Here is a 20,194-nt window from a genome sequence, read left to right as displayed (position 1 = left end):
GGAAGAAAATAAATGTTGTGACATGTCATATGCTTATTGAAACAATGCCACGACAAATGTGTGCCGTGATCAAAGCTAAAGGCACTCCAACTGAATATTACAGTGTGTGACTTTTTTTTGGGCCAGACAGTGTATCTAGTCATTTCTGAACACTTGCTTCCCTACTGATTATAACATTTGTTTGTTTTTGTCACTTTGTTTGCTCCATAGCTTTTCAACATCCTAATTCTTTTCAGGCTCACTTAAATGGCCAGTTCACCTAAAAGAGACCTTGAAAAGTATTTTAGAACTGCCAGGTGGTTTCAATTTGCTGTGACTACTAAATCTACAGCATTGGCTTTGGGTGGACTAACCCTTTAACACTTGTCAAGTATCTGTAGTGTTGGTATTTAAAGCCTACAGTACTGCCACCATATTGCCACTTTAGCATACTGCACTAATAAAGCATAACTGCTAATACTACACATTGTGAATGCTAGGTTTTAGTACCACCTAATTGTACAATAAAGGAGCAGACACACATTGATGAGGTTATGCTTCTGCTCTTCCATCCTTTAAAGAAGAACTCTGGGCAAAAGTTTTCTGAACCCATGCAGATTGGGGCTACTCCGGCACTGCAAGGGTTAAGTGCTCATTTTGGCATAGGTGCATATGTAGCAAGGTTATACTCACTCGATCCTTGTGGAGGGCTGTTACAGGGCTCCCTGCAGCCTGTCACCTTCTCCGCTGGAGCGATGGAATGTCCCTTGGAGTCTTCACATCCTATACACTGTTTAGGACATGATGACTCACAGGACCTTAGACCTCCCGGAGTGGAGGGGGAGACAGGCTGGAAGGACCGGTCTAACAGGCAGCCATGTGCGAGGATCGGGTGTGTATAACTTTGTCATTTTCGCACCTAAACAAAAATAAGGACTTAAGCCTTGCAGTGCAGGGGTAGCTACACTGCAAGGGTTGAAAAAAAAATCCTGGAATGTGCAGTGTTAAGCTAATAAAAAAAAATGTGCAAAACGTTAGAGGCCTGATTGTCTGGGAATAATGGACTTCCCTATACACCCTGAGTGTCACTGTGCAGAAGTTACAGAAAGCTGGTAATAGGATCATTGATGAGGATAACCTCATCAATGTCCTGCTGCCTCATCATTACCCAATCACGCAGATTGGACAGATCAGGTTTAAATGTAAGTTGTATATACAAATGCATTTTTCCATAAATGCATGGTGTTCATTCAGTGTTTACCTTTAAGACCCCGTTCACATTGAGCGATTTATCGCGCGGTAATTCCCGCGATATCGCGGCAAATTACCGCGCGATATCGCGCTCCAATGCAATCCAATGGGGCAAAGGGTCCTGCTGTCGCGGGTCGTGTGTCGCTACAGCAGGACCCTTTTTGGAGCGGATTTAGCCGCGATTCAAGCTTGCTCAATGCAAGCTTGAACGCGACATCGCGCGGCAAATCTCGCGATGTCGCGCAAATATGCAAATCGCGCGACAAACGCGCGATTTGCATATCGCGCAGTGGGAACGGGGCCTAAGTGAGCAGAATTTAAGATCACATGATGAATTCGATATGAGAAGCGAATAACTCCCCCACCCCCACATGGCAGGCAACAGTGGATCTAACAGAGAGCTCTACACTCTTTGTTACTACGCTGTAGAGTAAGAAATCTTTGTCAGGAAGTCCATGCTTATTATTCATATGATTCCATTATTGAAGAATGCAATGTTCTCAGCAGTCAACTGGTTAAGTGACTTTTAGCAGCCCTGTATTGCTTTAAATTCAGTTAATTACCACTTGCAGCTTGTAACCATGCAACAGCAGCCTGTGAGTCACATGACCGATTCTTCTTTATTATTCCCTCTCTGCAGCAGCATATGAGACTAGACACCCTGCACTACTTCAGCAGGATGGACAGTTGCCGCTGAACTATGGAATCCAGCCTGCTCCTCTGCAGCCTTCTCTCAGCCGGGTAAGGACATTTCACGCAGCAAGCAAATTCAAAATGAAAAACATGCCAGAGCAATGCAGTTTACCCTCCACCCATGTATTTTATACTGTTCCTCTACAGTCTGATAAGACAGCAGCACCTGGATTTTTTTTTTTTGCTTTAGTTTGCCAGGAATCCACCATTATAAATAATTGCTGCTCGCCGTGGAATGTAAATCTTGGAATAAGATTGTAGAAAAGGGATGGCACAGTGTTTAAATTGCAGCTGCAAATGCTGACATGTTCTATAGGCTCGTACCAATGACTAGCTGAGCATCCATCACCTCTCCCTGCTATCGTTATCATGTTTAACTATGTCAGACATCTGCAGAACACATGGTACACCAATGAAGCAGACAAGAAGCTAAAGTTTTTTTTTTTGTTTTTTTTTACATATTGAAATCTTATACTCTGCAATATTTCTATGTCTGTGCTGTAACCATAAAGAGAGACGGCTGCAGATATATACGTTTTTTTCTTTGTCTTTCTTCTAAGTTAGCTATACAAGGATAGTTCTGGAAAGGATTCTGCTCCTTTTTTTTTTTTATTGATAAAGAGCTTCTTGGTTACTAACGCACCATCTATTATAATGCTACTCTGTTCAATTCAACATATAAAAGCCATTTGATGTTTAAACATTCACCTTTAACATTTGTTTTATGGTCAGAGAGGTATTTTATCTATCTATCTATCTATCTATCTATCTATCTATCTATCTATCTATCTATCTATCTATCTATCTTATGTTTTTCATTTTACGGTCCTTATAAAATAATAGCTATCTATATAAATGTAATCATTTTAAAAGGTTTGGTTGATTAAAATCACTCTGTCATTTGTGCAGCAAATGTACTTACGGTATATTTTTATCAGGAATCTACATATTAACTGTTTGATATTGCAATGCTGAAAAATTAAACCTGAAACCCAGATGAACAAATAAAAATGTTACATACATGGCTCAAACTATGGAGGTGTACATTTTATATGGCACTTCTACTGCATTGTACTGTCAAGTTGACACTCTTTTATACAGTGAAATTGTACTGTCTTGGGTAGAGGTATGGCAGGTCAGGCAGCTTTAGAAGCTTTTAAATTCCTTTACATATGTCTGACAACATTGGTTTACTACAAATATGCAGATAATATACAGTGTACGAATTAAAGGTGAGATGACCGATGCTAAAACATTTAGCTATGGTTCCAAGAATGTGATGTAAATGCAGTCATGAAGGATGGTTTGCAGTAGTTCTACTAGTAAAATAACCTTTTAAAAACTTGGGCATGGGTATAGAATAATAATTTAAACAAAACATACTTTAGGCAAAGCTACACATCAAGGTGATCAATAGATCCGAAGATATAGGTGGCTGAAGATATATCTAAATCTTAGATTGTTTCCAACTAAAAGTTGACTTTGGCCCTGCTCCCTCTTGCCTACCACACCTTACTGTCAGCCCCTTAATATGATGGATGACCTCACTGACCAGTAGGGATACAAAGAGATTGGGTGAGGGGAGTGGATATTTGTATAAAAGTGCAGCTACCTATATCTTGCATCTACAGTTCACTTTGAAATGCTGTTTACTCTGCTCATGTATTTTTTATCGTATGCTAGGTTTAAATTGCCAGGCTTGCGATAAGCTTTCGTTTAATTATAAATACAGTAAGTACTGCCTACATCTAAACTGGGGACATGTATGTAAAACGTCTTTGTATAGGGAGGTGCAGTATTATTGTGTTGAAGTTATGTTGAGCTTGAAAAAGAGTCCAGAGTGACTCAAAATGGTTCTACCATGTGACGGACTTCTATTTGGTGAATTCAATTTAAAAAAAAAAAGCTATTCTATTTCTTTTAAAATAAGTCCTTTGGTGTGGACTATATGATCCCTTATTGCCTGTGGTGCCATTTGCGTTAAACATGAAAATGTATGGAGTGCACTCACTGCTTCCAATTACATATGTGTTTAAATGCATGCAAAGCACGTTAAAAAACAAAAAACACTAAAACTCTGATTTAAATGTTTGCATACAAAGGTGTGAAGCAGGCTTTAAATTCAACCTTTGATCTTACTTTGCCACTAAAAGAGCATCTTCACTGGGGTAATAAAATGAATGTTAGAGGTAGACAGGTAAACACTGTACCTGGTTCCTTCAGTAACAAAGATTTCATTGTATTTTAGAAGAGACATGTTACACATTTCTCTCTCTCTGTAGCTCTGTATCCCTGTATGTTATTATTTTAAACGTACTCCCTTAGAAATACTTTAAAACACCTTGATTTCCTTGTGGAGATGCACATCCTGCTCTGACACTCCAGTTATCTGACCTGGCATAGCTAAGTAACTGCCAACGCCCCATCATAAGATCATGTCGCTCAATTTTCAAAGATAAGAAAGAGGGACACCTGTTAGCACAAAGTGTGTAGGCAAAGGACATGCCTCCAGGTACATGGGCCAGGAAGAACTAAAATGCAAACATTGATTTCTTAAACCCATGTGTGCTTATATTCCAACTACTATTCCTTTATGCTATCTTCTCATAATAACAAATGCAATAACTTAGAGGTTGGACATATAGTTTAGCGTAGTTTAGCACTTTTTTGGTAGTTAGATAGTACATTTATTTTAATACACTAGATCAAAAAGAGGGACAAATGAGGAGGAAAGATAGAGGGATTTGGTTCCAAAACTGGGATAGTCTCTCCAAATGGGGTTGCAAGCTATGCAAGCTTCCTCGCAGACTTGAAGTACTGAGAAAGAGATGGGACATCCGACCAGGTGCTTACTGGACTGCACAGTCATATTTAGACATACTACAAAACTGCCTTACCGCAGGCAAGTAGAGATAGGACTATGACAATGGATATTGTTCGTTCATCTATCTGAGTAATCTATTTCAGTGACTTCAAATTAAGCTTTAAGGCCTCCATTTTCCTTATGCCCTTTGTCAGGTATTTGCCTGTTTGTTAGGTGTATTGCGCTAAATAGTCATTGAGCACTTCAGAAAACTAGAAAGTAACACCCAACTTTCCCACAACCTAACCTCCATACAGCGGCCATATATTAATGGGGATACAGCTGCAAGTTGGAGGACTTGGTATGTAGTTGCTTAAAGCAGAACTACACCCTCCTATCCCTTACAGCCAAGGAAGATCTTATCTTAGCCTCTATTTTGATTGCAGTTGCCATTGTGCTGCACATGTGATCAGCTATTGCACGAGCCATTTGAGGGCTTGGAAGTTCAGTTGAGAGCTGAAATAAGCACACGGATGACCATGACATTTGGCATCACTAACAGGTGTTTTGGAAGACATTAAATTGGTGGGCACGTTTAGAGAGAAAGGAAGGGCAGCAGAGCCCTTTCATGCAGCATTTAGGCAGTACTACTCAAATACGATAGAGATAGGCTTTCTCTCAAAAGAACAAACTTCCTCTACATTAGACAACAGCTAATTTTTCCGTGAGACACATTTTTTAACATCAGGATCAAGTAATCTACTGCCCCTCTGGCCTGCATTTTACTAAAGAGTAATGCAAGGCATTTTTAAAGGAGAACTATGAGATGAGTGATTTCCACTCGCCTCATAGTTCTAGCCGACCTGTGACAATGAGACTGTCACAGGTCGGCTCAGTAGATCGGGAGGTGAGCGAACACATACCAGGTTTGCTCACCTCTCGATCCTGTCATGGCTCTCTGCCGTGACAGGGGGAGGGCTGGATTCCCCTCTCCCCGCTCCAATCTGCCAGCGCTGACTGGTGGAACGGACGGGGGAGGGGGCGGGTACAGCTGGCTCTGCCTCTAGATAGGCAGAGCCAGCTGTCACTCACGCAGCTGGGCGGATCCCGTCATCTACATCGGGATCCGCTCCAGCGTCTCAGTATACCGCGAGCTGTAGCTCGATGTATACTGAGCTTAGGGTAACGGGAGGACGCTAGTTTGTGTCCTGCCGTTACCCTAAGGAGAACTATGGGGAAAAACACTGACCCCATAGTTCTCTAAGTATTGAGGCAATAAATGTCCAAATTAGGATTATTTGGTTATCTAGATCAGTGCTTCTTAAAGTGTGGGTCGCGACCCCATATGGGGTCCCGCAAGTGAACAGGGGGGTCGCGATACTTGTCGCGGCCGGTACTTGTGTGAGGGGCCAGGCGGGCGAGGAAGCCTGGGCTCCAAGCTAGATTGTTTTATTTCAGTTTAAAGTATAATTTGCAGTGTAGTGCGTTTTTTAAGGTCGCTTGGTACCTTACTGAGCACGTGTGCACAGGAAGGTTTTATTTCCTCGGCCAAAAAGGGGTCACGAGTGGAGAAAGTTTAAGAAGGCCTGATCTAGATCATATCTACAAAATCTCAAACCGTGGGTGGTCAGTTTTTTTACCCTTTTAATTATTTTTATGGTAGTATTCAAGATGAAATGATTACATGGGCTGTAGAATGTTTCACTTGTTTTCACTGTAGCATGGATGTTATAATTGATTGTGTTTTTTACTGTATTTTAGGGAATGCAAATATATTGGTCTGATTGGTCTAAAGTGAATTCTTTGAAAATGATTGTTCACTCAGAGCAACACAGCAAATATGTGTCTGGCACCTCCAAAGGAAAATATTTCATTAAATAAAAATATAATGAAAAATTCAGAATAAACATTTTTTTTTCGTCATTATGAACCTAATCTCACAGTTAACACTGTATGTAAGGCAAGATTGCACAAGTTGATGCATTAAAGAAAACTTGTGCTGAAAGAAAAATGTAGGCTGCCATTGCCTTTTGAAAATGCTAGATTGTCTAGATTTTTTGTCTTTTATACTTACTTAAAAGTCTTAATTGAAATCAAGTAAGTGTATATAGAGCAGCTGCATGGCATTTTTACCCTTCTAAACTTTTTTTTAACATGCAGTATTATATTGTATCATCCAACCAGACCCAAAATTATACAGTACTTTGTATTAGGTTAGCCTGTTCATTAGATGTATTTCGCTGAATCATTACTGAGTTTTTCAGAAAAATAGAAAGTGACACTTAAATTTCCCACATCCCAACTTCCTTAAGATGTCATATATAAATGGTGACAAATCAATAAATTGGATGACATGGTATGTAGTTGTTTAGTATGGACCTAATTTGGATTTTGCATGTGAGGCAGGGTTTAATATGATCTTAACCAAAATGCCATGAAACCACTGTCTAGAGCAGTGGTGGCAAACCTATGGCATGCGGGGCTCTCTGCTGCTGGCACGCGAGCCCAAGTTCAGGGACCACCAATGAAAATAGATCAGACCGTCCCGGATCGCCTCGATACACAGAAAGGCATATTAGACGAGAGACCCTAGCAAGCAGCCGTCTAATTTTCCTGTTTAGAGGCTGCCGCCTGCTACCTGACTGTCACCGTCCCTGATCGTGTACCAAGGCGATCCCAGACCGTTGGCTCTTTTGAGCAGCAGCTACCCTCCAGGAGAGCCGCCCCGCCCCCCACCCCTGAGAGTCCGCACAGCCCACCCCTGAGAGCCACACATCACCCCCAAGAGCCACACAGCCCCCCTGTAAACTGCACAGACCCCCTTAAAAGCTGCACAGCCCCCCTGAGAGCTGTACAGCCCTTCCTGAGAGCTCCCCGAGAGCCGCACAGCCCCCCTCTGAAAGCCTATACCAAAAATAGTCAAATGTGTAAGACAAAGTGATACTTTGTGTAAGAATGTGAACTGGTAATAGGAACTCCATACAGGTAAGTATATTATGGGTTAATTACCTTTTGAAAACAGTTATTTTATATTTTTTTTAAAAACCCTCTTTTAAAAGTGCTGAAGTGATGAAATATTGTAGGATGTAAAATTAAGAAAAAATGTTTTTTCTACTCTATTGCTGCTGCTTTTTATACCTTCTACATATGACTCTTAGTTTGTGGGCACAGCAGTTTAATAGGCTCATTTATCGAAAAGAAAAATGCCCAAAGTAAAGCAACCTATATCAGTCAATCAGATTTCAATTATCTGTGGTTTATATTAGAGAAGGATGAGTTTTAATTCTTTGCTGTGGAGTTATACCTGTTGCTGATTGTTCTTTGCCTCATGAAATCCATGAAATCTGTGGTTATACAAAAAGATTTTAATCTGTATCACATTTATTTATTTATTAACAAATTTTTACGCAGCACTTTATTTAGGTGCACATTCATATCAGTCCCTGCCCTCAAGGAGCTTACAATCTAAGTTCCCATTCTCACATGTATACATACAGGCCAATTTACATGTCTTTGCATGTCTTTGGAGCGTGATGTGCAGATAGTGACTTGGCCAGGATTCGAACCAGGGACCCCCAGGGCTGCAATGCTGAAGCGCTAACCACTATGCTGCCCACATGGTATTTGTTTTTCTAGTGGCTGGGTGACAGAATTGTTGCATACATTCTCTGTTGTGTGTAGTCATTCAACTCTGAACCTAAATATGAAAGAATGATATATGGCCAAACACATCCGAATTGTGTTTGGCTTTTAATAGGTGGCAATTAATTTCTGTGACATTTTTAAATCTACAAGTTTTATACATTGTGAGTTGTCCTTTATATTAAATGTGTGCATGGTAAAATATTTGGGTGTAAACATAATTCAGAAGTATATGCTGTAAAATGTTAATGTTTGGGCATTTCAGATGCTATGAAGTTTATGCTGCATTGATCACTGACAGACCTGTCTCTCTACACAGCAGTCCTTTACAGCTGAAAGAGAAGCACAGGACAGTTCCGACAGTTACTCTGAGGACCCCTGGAGGATAACGGAAGAGCAGCGAGAGTATTATACTAACCAGTTTATAACGCTTCAACCAGATCTAAATTCCTTCATTTCTGGTACAATAAATAACTGCTCTAAATTGTGTTTCTAAGCTGTGTAATTATATGTGGTGTTATACTTCACACATAAGGCTCTGGGTCATCGAAAAGTTTGCATACATCAGTCCTAGGTTTCCAAAATTGTAGGGGAAAACTAGCTGCTATACGTTTTAGGTATCCCATTAATTTTGAAAGTGATCTTGCAAGAATAAGACATTAAATGGAAGATAGGGCACTGGAGTAAAAGTGTTCTGCAAAACACTAAATGATCATTAAGCAGGGTTGTACAATGCTGTCAATAAACCTCTGTGAGCCGGGAAGAGGGGCTGGGTGTCTAAATCCTAATGAGCTAAAGAACCAGATCTTTTAATAGCAACTACTTAATTTTAACCACTGACCTAACGCAGATAGTGAAATTGCTTACACTGGGACAAATATCTTCTCTAGAATAATATGAGATATAAATGAAGTTGCTACATGTTTTTGAACAACTCGCTGGGCTGGGAAGACCCACTCTGATAATTGGCCAATGATGAACGCAATTAAGGAATTATACTTTCCATCTATAACTTTACATGGTAGTCTTCTAAGAAGATGTAATATTTCCATGTGCAGTAATGAGTGCCTCCAACTACCACTGCCTATAAAGGGGTCAGGTTCACCATGATCATCACAAGCAATGCAATAATTAGGAGCACCCCATTTGCTTTCGTTGGGTTTGTGAGAAATGGGCTGATAATAAGGTTAGAAAATTCAACAGGCTATGTATGTTTGAGGTTTGAGTGGCATGACCTCTACCTGACATTACAGTGCAGTTTGAACTACTGGAAACAAAATTTTATATATATAATTCCAGTACATATGTTCATGTGAAAACTATTATAGATGTTTTTTATTCCGCACAGGTTCGGTGGCTAAACATTTCTTTACCAAATCAAAGCTTCCTATTCCAGAACTTTCACATGTTTGGTGAGTATAACACTGTAAAAGTATATGATAAATGGAAGTGCCTGCAGTATAAGAGTAAGTGTATGCAGAAAGCTTTTAAAAAGCATTAGAAAAGTAGCTCCAGCATGCTGTGTACACTGCTCTTATACAAGCTGAAGTCCTTGTGTAGAAGGCCCTCAAACCAGGTTTAACCACTTCAAGACCAGGTGTTTAGACCCCCTTCCTGGCCAGGCCATTTTTCAGTATTCAGCGCTGCGATACTTTGACTGACGTTTATTCCGTCATGCAACGCTGTACTGAGATGAATTTTATACCATTTTTTGGGGACAGATAGAGCTTTCTTTTGGTGGTATTTAATCACCACTACGGGTTTTATTTTTTATTATAATTAGGAAAAATTACTGAAAATTTTGAAAAAAAAACGTTTTTTGTAACATTATGTTAGGAAACATTTATTATTACCCAGTTTTTTGGTCAAATATTAAAGATCAGGTCACGTCGGTTAAATAGACACTAAACATGTCAAGCTTTAAAATTGCGCGCACCCGTTTCCCGCGCGCGCGCGCCGGGCGTGTCTGAGCGGACGTCTAGAGACGCCCGCTCAGATCGAGAGAGCTCCTGGCCGGCCCGGAGGTAGTTAAAAAAAAAAATTGATATAAACATCCATTTTATAGTGTTTTCCTTATTACATTGTAATTCACCTGTTTGTTTTTGTTCCTCACAGCTCTAAACCGCAGTTAAAGAGTGGAAGTATGTTATTGGAAATATCATTTTGTTCCCTAATAAGTAGAGTTACAGAATATAGGGGTGATAAAAACAGTATTTCATCCAGTCGGATATCGCCTACATTTTTTGTATTGTGAGTTAGAAAATAAAATGAAAGTGACCTTCGGGTAGTTGGGTTTGACATTTCAGTTCTGTATACTTTTACAGATAATTGTTTTCTTTCAGGGATCTTAGTGATGTTGACTGTGATGGAGCGCTGACTCTTGCGGAATTTTGTGCGGCTTTTCATCTTATTGTTGCTAGGAAGAATGGCTTTGATTTGCCAGATACGCTACCCAAGAACTTGTTGTCTGAAATCATTCAGCCAGGTAAATAAATATTTATTTTTTCAGATCAATATATTAATATATCAGCAACTTTACATAACAATGTCAATGCTAGTTTCCTTCCTGGGTATTTGGTAGTACAATACTAAAAATAAAAGTATATCGTCTTGTTTAATAAGAGTTTCTGCTCCTATTTGCTAAAAAGAAAGATTTATTTTGATGTAGGTAACATGCGGAATGAGAGTAAATACAAGTGTAGGTTTTGTTCTAGTGGTATAATAACTGTGGGTGCATAAGATGCAATCACTCTTGGTCTGGTTAACCCCAAAAGATATAGAACTCCACACAATATTTCTGTGCCTGGGGAAGCTTTTTTTATATCCCCATATAGTGTATGCGTATAGCAAGGATTTATGAAGATTTAAAGCCTAAAATCAATAAAATATGTTGCCCACCAGATTGAAAACAAAAAAAAGTAGCTTTGGCCTCCTAAAGCCAGTAAAGCACCCCTCAGCCCCCAACTTGAAGCTGATCACATATTTATAGGGTGTGCTGGCTGTTGTTTTATACAAGCGATGAGCATGCTTTCAGGCACGTTCATCACAGCTGAAACCCATCTAACAGCATAAAGCCAGTTTGGCTTATAAACTAAGAATATACCTGAAAATAATTGATAGCCAGTATGCCAGCACATACATTTTAAAGTTATTTCAAGCTGTCTGGCTTTTGAACTAGACATTGTATTAGTAGAAATAATGATTGCCTACTGCGGGTTGCAGGCACAAATGGCTAATCTTTAAATTTGCCAAATGGGCCGGGAGGGTTTATAAACTGGTGTGTTTTATTGCCTAGCTTAAATGAGTACTGTTTTAATAGAAAACAAACAATGTAACTCATATTCGTCTTCAATGGAGACCCCACATGTAAGCAAGGTAATTTTATTCTTATGCAAACAGTAGTACTTTATTGGGCTCCATAAGCACTGTTAATACACTGCCTGACCAAAAAAGTCACACTCTCTAATATTTAGTTGGATCGCCTTTATCTTTGAATACAGAATGCATCGTGGCAACATTTTGATGCATTAGTTTATGCAATGTTGCAAAATGTATTTCCGTCCAGGGTTGCATTAATTTTTCACCAAGATCTTGTAGTGATAATGGGAGAGTAAGACCACTACGTAAAGTCTGCTCCAGCACATTCCAATGGGGAGCAGATTCTCAACGGGGTTAAGGTCTGGACTGTGGTAGCCAATCCATGTGTGACGATGATGTCTCATGCTTTCTGAAGCACTCTTGGAACAATTTGAGCCCATTGAATCTGTCAGAACCATGTACCTCAGGGGAGTCTGAGTTGACGAGGGAGGCCTTTCTTGCAGCTCAAGTCCAAGAACTCCTGGAAGTGGAACAGGTACACGGATAGAAGTGCCAGTAGTAGTGAAGTCCAAGACAAGCCGCGTCAGCAACGGTCAAGCAGCGAGGTACCAGAACAGCAGACAAAACCTAGTCAGGGACGGACCGGGTCAGCAACTTGCGGGCAGCAAAGTACAAAGCAGCAAGCAGGAGCGTGGTCAGAAACAGGCCAAGGGAATCCAGAAGAGCAGATGATTAGTCAGCCAAGCCGGGTCAATAACCGTTGATCAGAGTTGAGATGCAGGTTACAGGATACAAGCCGGGAACAGCTGAAGACAAGTAAGCATTGGAAGCAAGAATGTCACAACCTTAAATAGCCCGTTTAGCGTGAATATCAGCAATACGTGTGTGTGCATGTTCATGCGCATGCTGTGAAACTATGCCCGTGCACAGGTGCTCGTGCAGGATTCTGAGTGCATGGGTCGAGTCTGGTTTCATGACAGAATCCTGGCATTGTCCTCTTGGAATATGCCCATGCCATCAGTAAAGAAGAAAAAAAATAACTGATAGAAAAACCTGGCCATTCAGTATATTAAGATAGGCAGCTGACCTCATTTTTTGGGGACATGTTGCTGAACCTAGACCTGACCAACTGAAGCAACCCTGGATCATACTCTTACCTATTTGCCTAGCTCAGGGCTAGGCAACCTTGGCTTTCCAGCTGTGCTGAAACTACAAATCCCATCATGCTTCTGCCTCTGGGGGTCATGTTAGTAGGGGAGGCTTAGAACTTCTGTCAGATTTATTGCTGCCTGTGTCCCATTGGGGAAATCCAAAATTTTGAGTTGTCAACGGATCAGAAATAAAGGGGAAGACTTTCAATAGGGACACTTGTTACAGCGACAGCTAGCTAGGAGGAGATTTTGCTTATTGGAGAGCTTTCCTCTCCTGTTGTGTCTACTGAACAGGAAATTAGGGTAATTTTCCCAGTGGGACACAGATAGCAGATATATGTTTTGGTTTTAGGTATACCTTAAGCTCCTTTCATTAAAAAAAAATGGGTGTTCAGGTGTTCATCTCAAAAGATATTACCTTTTTGTTTTTATTCACAGTGTAAAAATACCATTATAATTATTATTGGTTGCTACTGACAGCACGTGTACATTGAGTGTTTGTAAATGAGGCCTACATCTTGATTCTTGTTTCATTTAATAAGAGGGAAACATATAATCTCTTGCCACTCTGCACTGGGATTTATGTATTGATTATTCCTGTGGTCGATGCTACTAGTTTGAAGCTTTTCTTACCACTGTGTAACTAAGAAAATGTATCGGTATTCTAGAGGCCTATAATAAATACAACCGAAGGATAATATGATGAATGGGTTGTACAAATTGCCGCAAAAGCAATAAATCCAGATTGATACCATCTAAACAAAGTGTGTATGTGTATAGAAATAAACATTACACAGCTCTACAGATGCCAATCTGCTGGGCTGCAGCTTTCAAGAGCAGACATTTATGGCTTCATGCCTGGAATAAGAATTACAGCAACAAGCTGCTTCTGAGACATCACAAGCTGCACATGAGTATGATGGCCTCGTCGATGTAGTGATAATAACATAGAAAATCTGCCACAAGCAAATAGAAATAAAGGAAATGCAAATGCATTGTACGCATTTCCTGCTCTGCTTATGTATCAACAAACACATTTTACATTTGATATTATGTGTCATGGTCACAGAGATCACGTGTATTGGGTAGCTTGAGCAAATATCAAAGCAGTTAAAACAATTGCATGTTTATTTATTAAAAAGTGCAGAGAAATAATTTTCGGTTAAAAATGTGTCAAATTAATTTAACATGTAATTGGGAAGTATAAACCTTTTATAACATAAATAGGTTAGAATTTACTTGAATATTTTTTTCAGTTGTAGATATGCAAGGGTTAAAACCCTTGTCAGTTTATTTTTCCTGTCTGTGTCCCATTGGGATGGTTTTCCTTCACTTCCAGTCCCAGACATGCAAAGTAAGTGATGGGATTTCTTTGCAAAGTGAGGAGAATAGCTCTCTTATTTATTATTGGTATTTATAAAACGCCGACATTTTACACAGTGCTTTACATAGTGCACATTCACATCAGTCCCTGCCCTCAAGGAGCTTACAATCTAAGGTCCCTATCTCACATGCATACAGGGCCGAGGTAGACAGAAGGCAATTAACCTTCCAGTATGTCTTTGGAGCGTGGGAAGTACCCAGAGGAAACCCATGCAAGCACAGGGAGAACATGCAAACTCTTTGCGCTAACCACTATACCACTATACCACTGTGCTGTCTCTTAGACAGTTGTACTCTAAAAAATAGTTGAAGATTTTACCCCACCTCTTATTCTGGTGGCAACTGTAAACTTTTAGTCGTCAGGACACTAATGGAAGATAAATCTACCCAGCAGGGACATCAATACAAAATTAACAGGGGTTTTAATCATTCCCTATGTTTTGGCTAGACATATACTTTGTTACAATTTGATGTAGTTCAGATCTTCGTACTTAATGGCAAGTGGAACACTACAGAATATATCTTGCACCAGTGATAATGTCATAATGGAAAAACAAGCAAATGTTGTAAACCGAATATAAATGAGTAAAATTGTTCTGCTATTTGGGCTGCACGATCAATGTAGACAACATGTATCCAGGGCAAAACCTAAGAGTAGCTGCTAATCTCTAATTAATCTCTAAAGATGGTTCAGAATCAAAGCCCATCTCTGGCATAATGTAAAGTTCCTCAAATCCTCCCACGATCACCACCCCTATTCCCACCACAAGTTTGTATTTAAAGGAGAACTATGGGGTTAAGTATTTTCCCCCATAGTTCTCCTTAGGGTAACAGGAGGATACAAACTAGCGCCCTCCCGTCACCCTAGGCTCAGTATACCGCGAGCTGTAGCTGTTCCCGCCCCCTCCCCGTCCGTTCCGCCAGTCAGCGCTGGCGGATCGGAGCAGGGAGGAGGGAATCCAGCCCCTCCCCTGTCACGGCAGAGAGCTGTGACAGGATCGAGAGGCAAGCGAACGCCGGTATGTGTTCCCTCACCTCCCGATCTACTGAGCCGACCTATGACAGTCTCATTGTCACAGGTCGGCTAGAACTATGAGGTGAGTGAAAAGCACTCACCTCATAGTTCTCCTTTAAAAAAGCCCTTGAAAGCACTTTTCATTCACTGGAGTCTGCCTTCACATGATCCACTTCCAGCGCCTTTTCTGGGACTGGGGACAAGTGTTGCAATCCAGGCCCACTGCTGACTGGTCCCCTTGTTTTGACATCATCATGCAGCTGTAGTCCTCGGGAGCTTTTAAGGACCCTTCTGTGGGCAGCCAGCATGAGGAGTCCACGTCATTCAGGCAGCAACATGGGCTCCTGAAGAAGGATCCTCCTAGTGTGCAGTCTAAAAGATGCGTAGAACATTTGGGACCTGTTGCATCACATGATTAAATTAAGTAACAGGTGTTTAGTGTTTCCTTGCTGCAGCGAGGGGGGTGGGTGGTATTTTATTTTTGGTGAGGAGGGTTCCTAGCTGGAGCACAGCTTAAAGGATTTTGTATGTATTGAGTGGAGACTTAGGCAACAGAATTAGAGATGGGACTAAACTGGTGAAAAGCAAAGTTTTAAAGGAAAACTCCACTTTCGGTATAAAAAAAGTGAATGTAGTATAATTGCTACATAAGCCATTTTGTAATTTAACGTTATAAACAAATTACCTTTACATTTTAATCTGCAGCCCCTGTAATTTTTTTAAAATTACAATAAAAATACAGAATGGATTTGTATTTTCTAAAGAAAAGGGGAGTTACACTTTAAGATTGACTTTTTAAGGAAAAAGTTAAAATGGCACAACTAACTAACTACATCCAATTATACATAATAAAACAAGAATCATAAATGGCGTATTCTTATTATTGATATGAATAAGTTAAATAACCCTAAAAAAGATTTTTGAAAAAGATCAAGGAGTGGAAGACCAACAAAAAGATGGATTAGTAATGAGAGAGTAGATATAAGTTTACTCGGAGTCTCAAGATGGAGAATTAAAGTTATAGACAATTTTAATTGGATTTTAAAGGTGGTTGGGCCACAAGGAGAAGGCAGGACACTTCCTACTTGTACTGAGCTTTTGCTTTTCATCTCTACAATATTGTAGTATTCTCGGCTATGACAATGTCCTTATTATCAGGCCAGGGAGTCAAAGCTTTACTTGTCGTTTGCAGTCTGCTTATTTACATCCTGTGCATTTAGGGGATTGCAATTCACAGGAAATATGAAAAGTATACGTAAGAGATTAAAAACTGAAGGAGTAAGCTTTCACAGCATAGAATGACTAGCAAGAGAATGTAATCCTGCCTGGAGGTCTTCTTCAAGATTTACCCAGTCTGACGTTAGGAAAATGATATAAGACTGTAATTCAGGTGTATGAAGTATACTTTTTGACGTGAGTAGCATTTTCTGCATTGCATTTGCAGTTTACCCTTGGGCATAGAATTAATATTTTGTTATCTGACCGCCATGTAAAGTTTTGGTCGTTAATATTGACCAACCAGACTACTTTTTCCAGTCTATGGCTTTTGTTCCCCTGATACCAGCTGTGTAAACTAAGTGCAGAGACATGCATTATCACATGGAAAGTTTGCACTTTTGTGTCCCACCCTAAGATAAAGATTGTAAATGTTCACAATCTTTATCTTTGGTAGTTTACTATTATTGGGTGTTGCCTTGGAGCTACCCTGCCCTAACCAGGCACTTGTTTGGGTTTTGCACAATATTTGTGCCCCAGCCTGTAAAATGTATAGCTTGTTACTTTTTGGTTACAGTTCTGAATACAAATGTGGGTATATATAAAATGCTGATTTTCCCCTTCATGTATTTAAATGCATTCATGCAGAAATATAATCTATATTTGAAGAAAACCAGTAATGAATATTGATTTTAATTTCAGCATCTTTGAAGCCTAGTACAGATGGTATGTATGAAGCATATCGTGGAACAAGCACAGTTTGTCCAATTAGAAAAGAGGTAAGAAGGAATTCTTTAAAAGGACAATCAGCAAAAATGTGTTAGTTGAAAATAAACCAGGTGGGAGAGGCATGTGTCTGCTTCCTTCTTAAAGTGCTATTTGCTTGGTTGTTTTGCTAACCCCCTGGCTTCATTATTTTACAAGTCACTGACTTAAATATGTTTGCTGACAAGAAAAGTCTGAAGTCCTTATATGCTAGCCCAAGTTTTAACGTGAGAGGGTCAGAATAAAGGCATAGCTACTTGCATTTTCATAAGAGATCAGCAATAGGAGCTTCCTTGCTTCTCTCATGACAAGTTTCCTTTAGTAGAATTCTTTTGGACTAAGTACTCTATATACTTTACCATTTGAACTGTTGGATCTGCCGCAGTGCTGGAATAGCTACATGCTATCATTCTATGCAATTTGGATGCATAATTTTGTGCATGCTACAAATAGACATGCTGCATCAAGCATCAGTCAGTGCTCCAGCAGCATTGTCAGGATTATACGTTTCAGCTATAAATATATATATATATCTCTGAATGTTATCAGTCGCTCCTATACTAACCTGAACGTTTGTGCTGCTTTTTGTGCTCATATCATTTTCAGTATGATGAACATGAGAGGTAGACCACATTGTAGGATCTTATTACTTTCTTATGTTGTATTTACTGTTATAATCAGCTGGAAACCGTCTGTGAAGATCCAGCCAACTCCGAGCCACTGATTCTCTTTGATGTGGAATCCAGTAACACCGAGCCAGTTAGTATTAATTCATGTTTTTATCTTTATTCTATTGTTTTATACCTGAGCTATATCATGTTATGTGAGTGTTTTAAGAAAAGTAATGGTTGTAAGGCTAGCCATACACTCTTAGAATTTTGGCTGATATACAGGAATCTGATGAAATTCTTACAGTGGGTGGCCCTGCTGGTTCAACAAAAGTCTATTACTCAATCAACTCAAATCAAGTGGAAGGAGCAGGGACAAATATTTTTGGCTGAACAGTGACTGTAGTCAATCAGCTGCAGTCACTGTCATGTAATCTGGCAGTGGCGTACATCCGCTGTCAAAATGCAATTGCTGAAGTGAAAAAGTCGTCTTTCCACTCTGTTTTTCATTTAGCTTGCATGCTAATTGTGTGTGTCAGCTTAACTGTTTAGACTATGTGCATGCCCCATGTTTTAGGTTCCAGTATAGCGGGTATTATAACTTTGCTAATAGTACCAGGTTAAACATTGTTCCATTGTATTTAGCCAGTAGTTTTTGACCTTGGATTAGAGATAAAATAGAACATTTCATTTTTTGTTTGTTTTCTGAGCACAATTTGGTTGAATACTGATCAGTTATTTCTGTGATAACAACTCACTCACTCAACTACTGGTGATTGAAGAAAGAAGAGATGGGAATATACATGAGATGGGAAGTGGGGAAATGGTGCCTGTTACCTTGTTATAGAAATAATTGCAGAACATATGTGTTTTTGGCCCACTAGATATCTTCAAGTTGTGTATCAATATGACAGTTCAAAAAGGTATATTTAAAATGTCACAGATGACAGCAGAATTGGAACAAAAATACTTCTTCCTATATTCTAGAATTTCAAATTTAAAGAAATCATTGGCATAGACAGATGTGTACATGTGGAGTAATGCAAATGTTTAAAGAGATTCAAGAGGTATCCACGAGGTACTGAAATCCTCTCTAGTCCTTGGTGTAGTAATGTACATAGGCCCCTGTCTCTGTAAGCAGCAGTGGAACATTACCTTCACCAGCAGATGGCAATGTTGGTTAAATCCGTCAATGCAGTTAGTGAAGCATAGAACCTGCAGAGTATGGGTACCTCTCCCTGCTGTTACAAATTAAAAACTCAATATCCCCATTTAAGCCAGCTGTATAGAAGTACAAGTACTGAAACTGATTTATAAAACCAGATTAGATTTTACTTTTTTCTTTTTACCTTTACCATAATGGAACTTTTTTTTTTTTTTTTTTTAATGATTTAGTTGCTTCACTGGAATGGGTAGTGCTTTCACTTTCCTCTGAACTTATTTTATTTGCCTTTTTACACTGATTTTTTCCCCCTTAATTTTGCTGGGATATCACATGACTTTTGAATGAGGCTGATTCACCACTACCTCTCATACATTTGCAGAGTGGCATACCTCAACATCATCAGTGGAGTGCAATATATATAGGGAAAGCAGGGATGCTTCCAAAAAAGATGTTCTTCATGGCAGCGCAAATAAACAAATAACATTTTACACAGTATAAGTGGTCGATACATTAGTATATCTTTTTCCTCAGAATGACAGTCCGTGAGAAATCTGAAGTTACTTGTTTGTGGCACTAAACGCTGGGAGATTTCAAGACCTTTGTCATGGATTTAGTCTGTGTTCTTTAATTAGTCAGTTTTCTGATACATAAGTGTATCATAAGATCATTTCTATTTTAATGTAGCACATTCCCTGTTCAGTAGGTAACAGGTAATGATCACTAAAGAACTACAGAGATTTTCCAGCATGCTGGAAACTCCTGTGATACAGTGAACTCTTCTGGGATGTGGAAGAGCGTGTTATCTACTGAGAGTTATGTATATATGAAACGATTGTTCCAAGCCACGCATTACTCAGAAATACTAGCTTCTGTAAGGTCACCATTGCAGAAGAGAACTCACAGGTGTGTGCCACTGTCCACATTTAAAAAAAAAATTCATAGATTTTTTTTTGGAAATTTAACATACCGTGTTTCCCCGAAAATAAGACAGTGTCTTATTTTTTTTTTTTTGCACGAAATAAGACACTAGGTCTTTTTTTTTCGGGGGATGTCTTACCTGGCTGGGGGAGGACCGGACGAGGTCCCGGAAGGCGGCGTGCTGTTGCCGGTCCCGGCGGATGATACTCCGCTTCCATCGTGCGTGTGGGCGTGAGCTGCGGCCGTCGGGCGTGTAGGCGGGAGCTGCGTCTGGCGTGTGGGCGGGGC

General features: G+C 39.8%; 1 protein-coding gene across 4 annotated transcripts in view; it reads left to right on the top strand.

Moving 5' to 3' along the window:
* REPS2 (RALBP1 associated Eps domain containing 2) overlaps window positions 1-20,194 on the top strand; it is a 104,349-nt gene that overhangs the window by 45,414 nt on the left and 38,741 nt on the right. For 2 of the 4 annotated variants that reach the window (XM_018561725.1, XM_018561720.1), the window contains exons 5-10: window positions 1,871-1,971; window positions 8,688-8,829; window positions 9,717-9,780; window positions 10,711-10,853; window positions 17,153-17,229; window positions 17,897-17,974. In XM_018561725.1, the coding sequence (XP_018417227.1) occupies window positions 1,871-1,971; window positions 8,688-8,829; window positions 9,717-9,780; window positions 10,711-10,853; window positions 17,153-17,229; window positions 17,897-17,974 (605 nt within the window). The remainder of the gene's footprint in view (window positions 1-1,870; window positions 1,972-8,687; window positions 8,830-9,716; window positions 9,781-10,710; window positions 10,854-17,152; window positions 17,230-17,896; window positions 17,975-20,194) is intronic. The other 2 variants (XM_018561722.1, XM_018561721.1) reach the window with 2 other exon arrangements.

The sequence above is a fragment of the Nanorana parkeri genome, unplaced genomic scaffold (genome assembly GCF_000935625.1).
Source record: "Nanorana parkeri isolate BGI_ZX_2015 unplaced genomic scaffold, ASM93562v1 scaffold539, whole genome shotgun sequence".
Taxonomy (NCBI): domain Eukaryota; kingdom Metazoa; phylum Chordata; class Amphibia; order Anura; family Dicroglossidae; genus Nanorana; species Nanorana parkeri.
The sequence above is the reverse complement of the archived record's forward strand: the minus strand, read 5'-3'. Positions and strand labels throughout refer to the sequence as shown.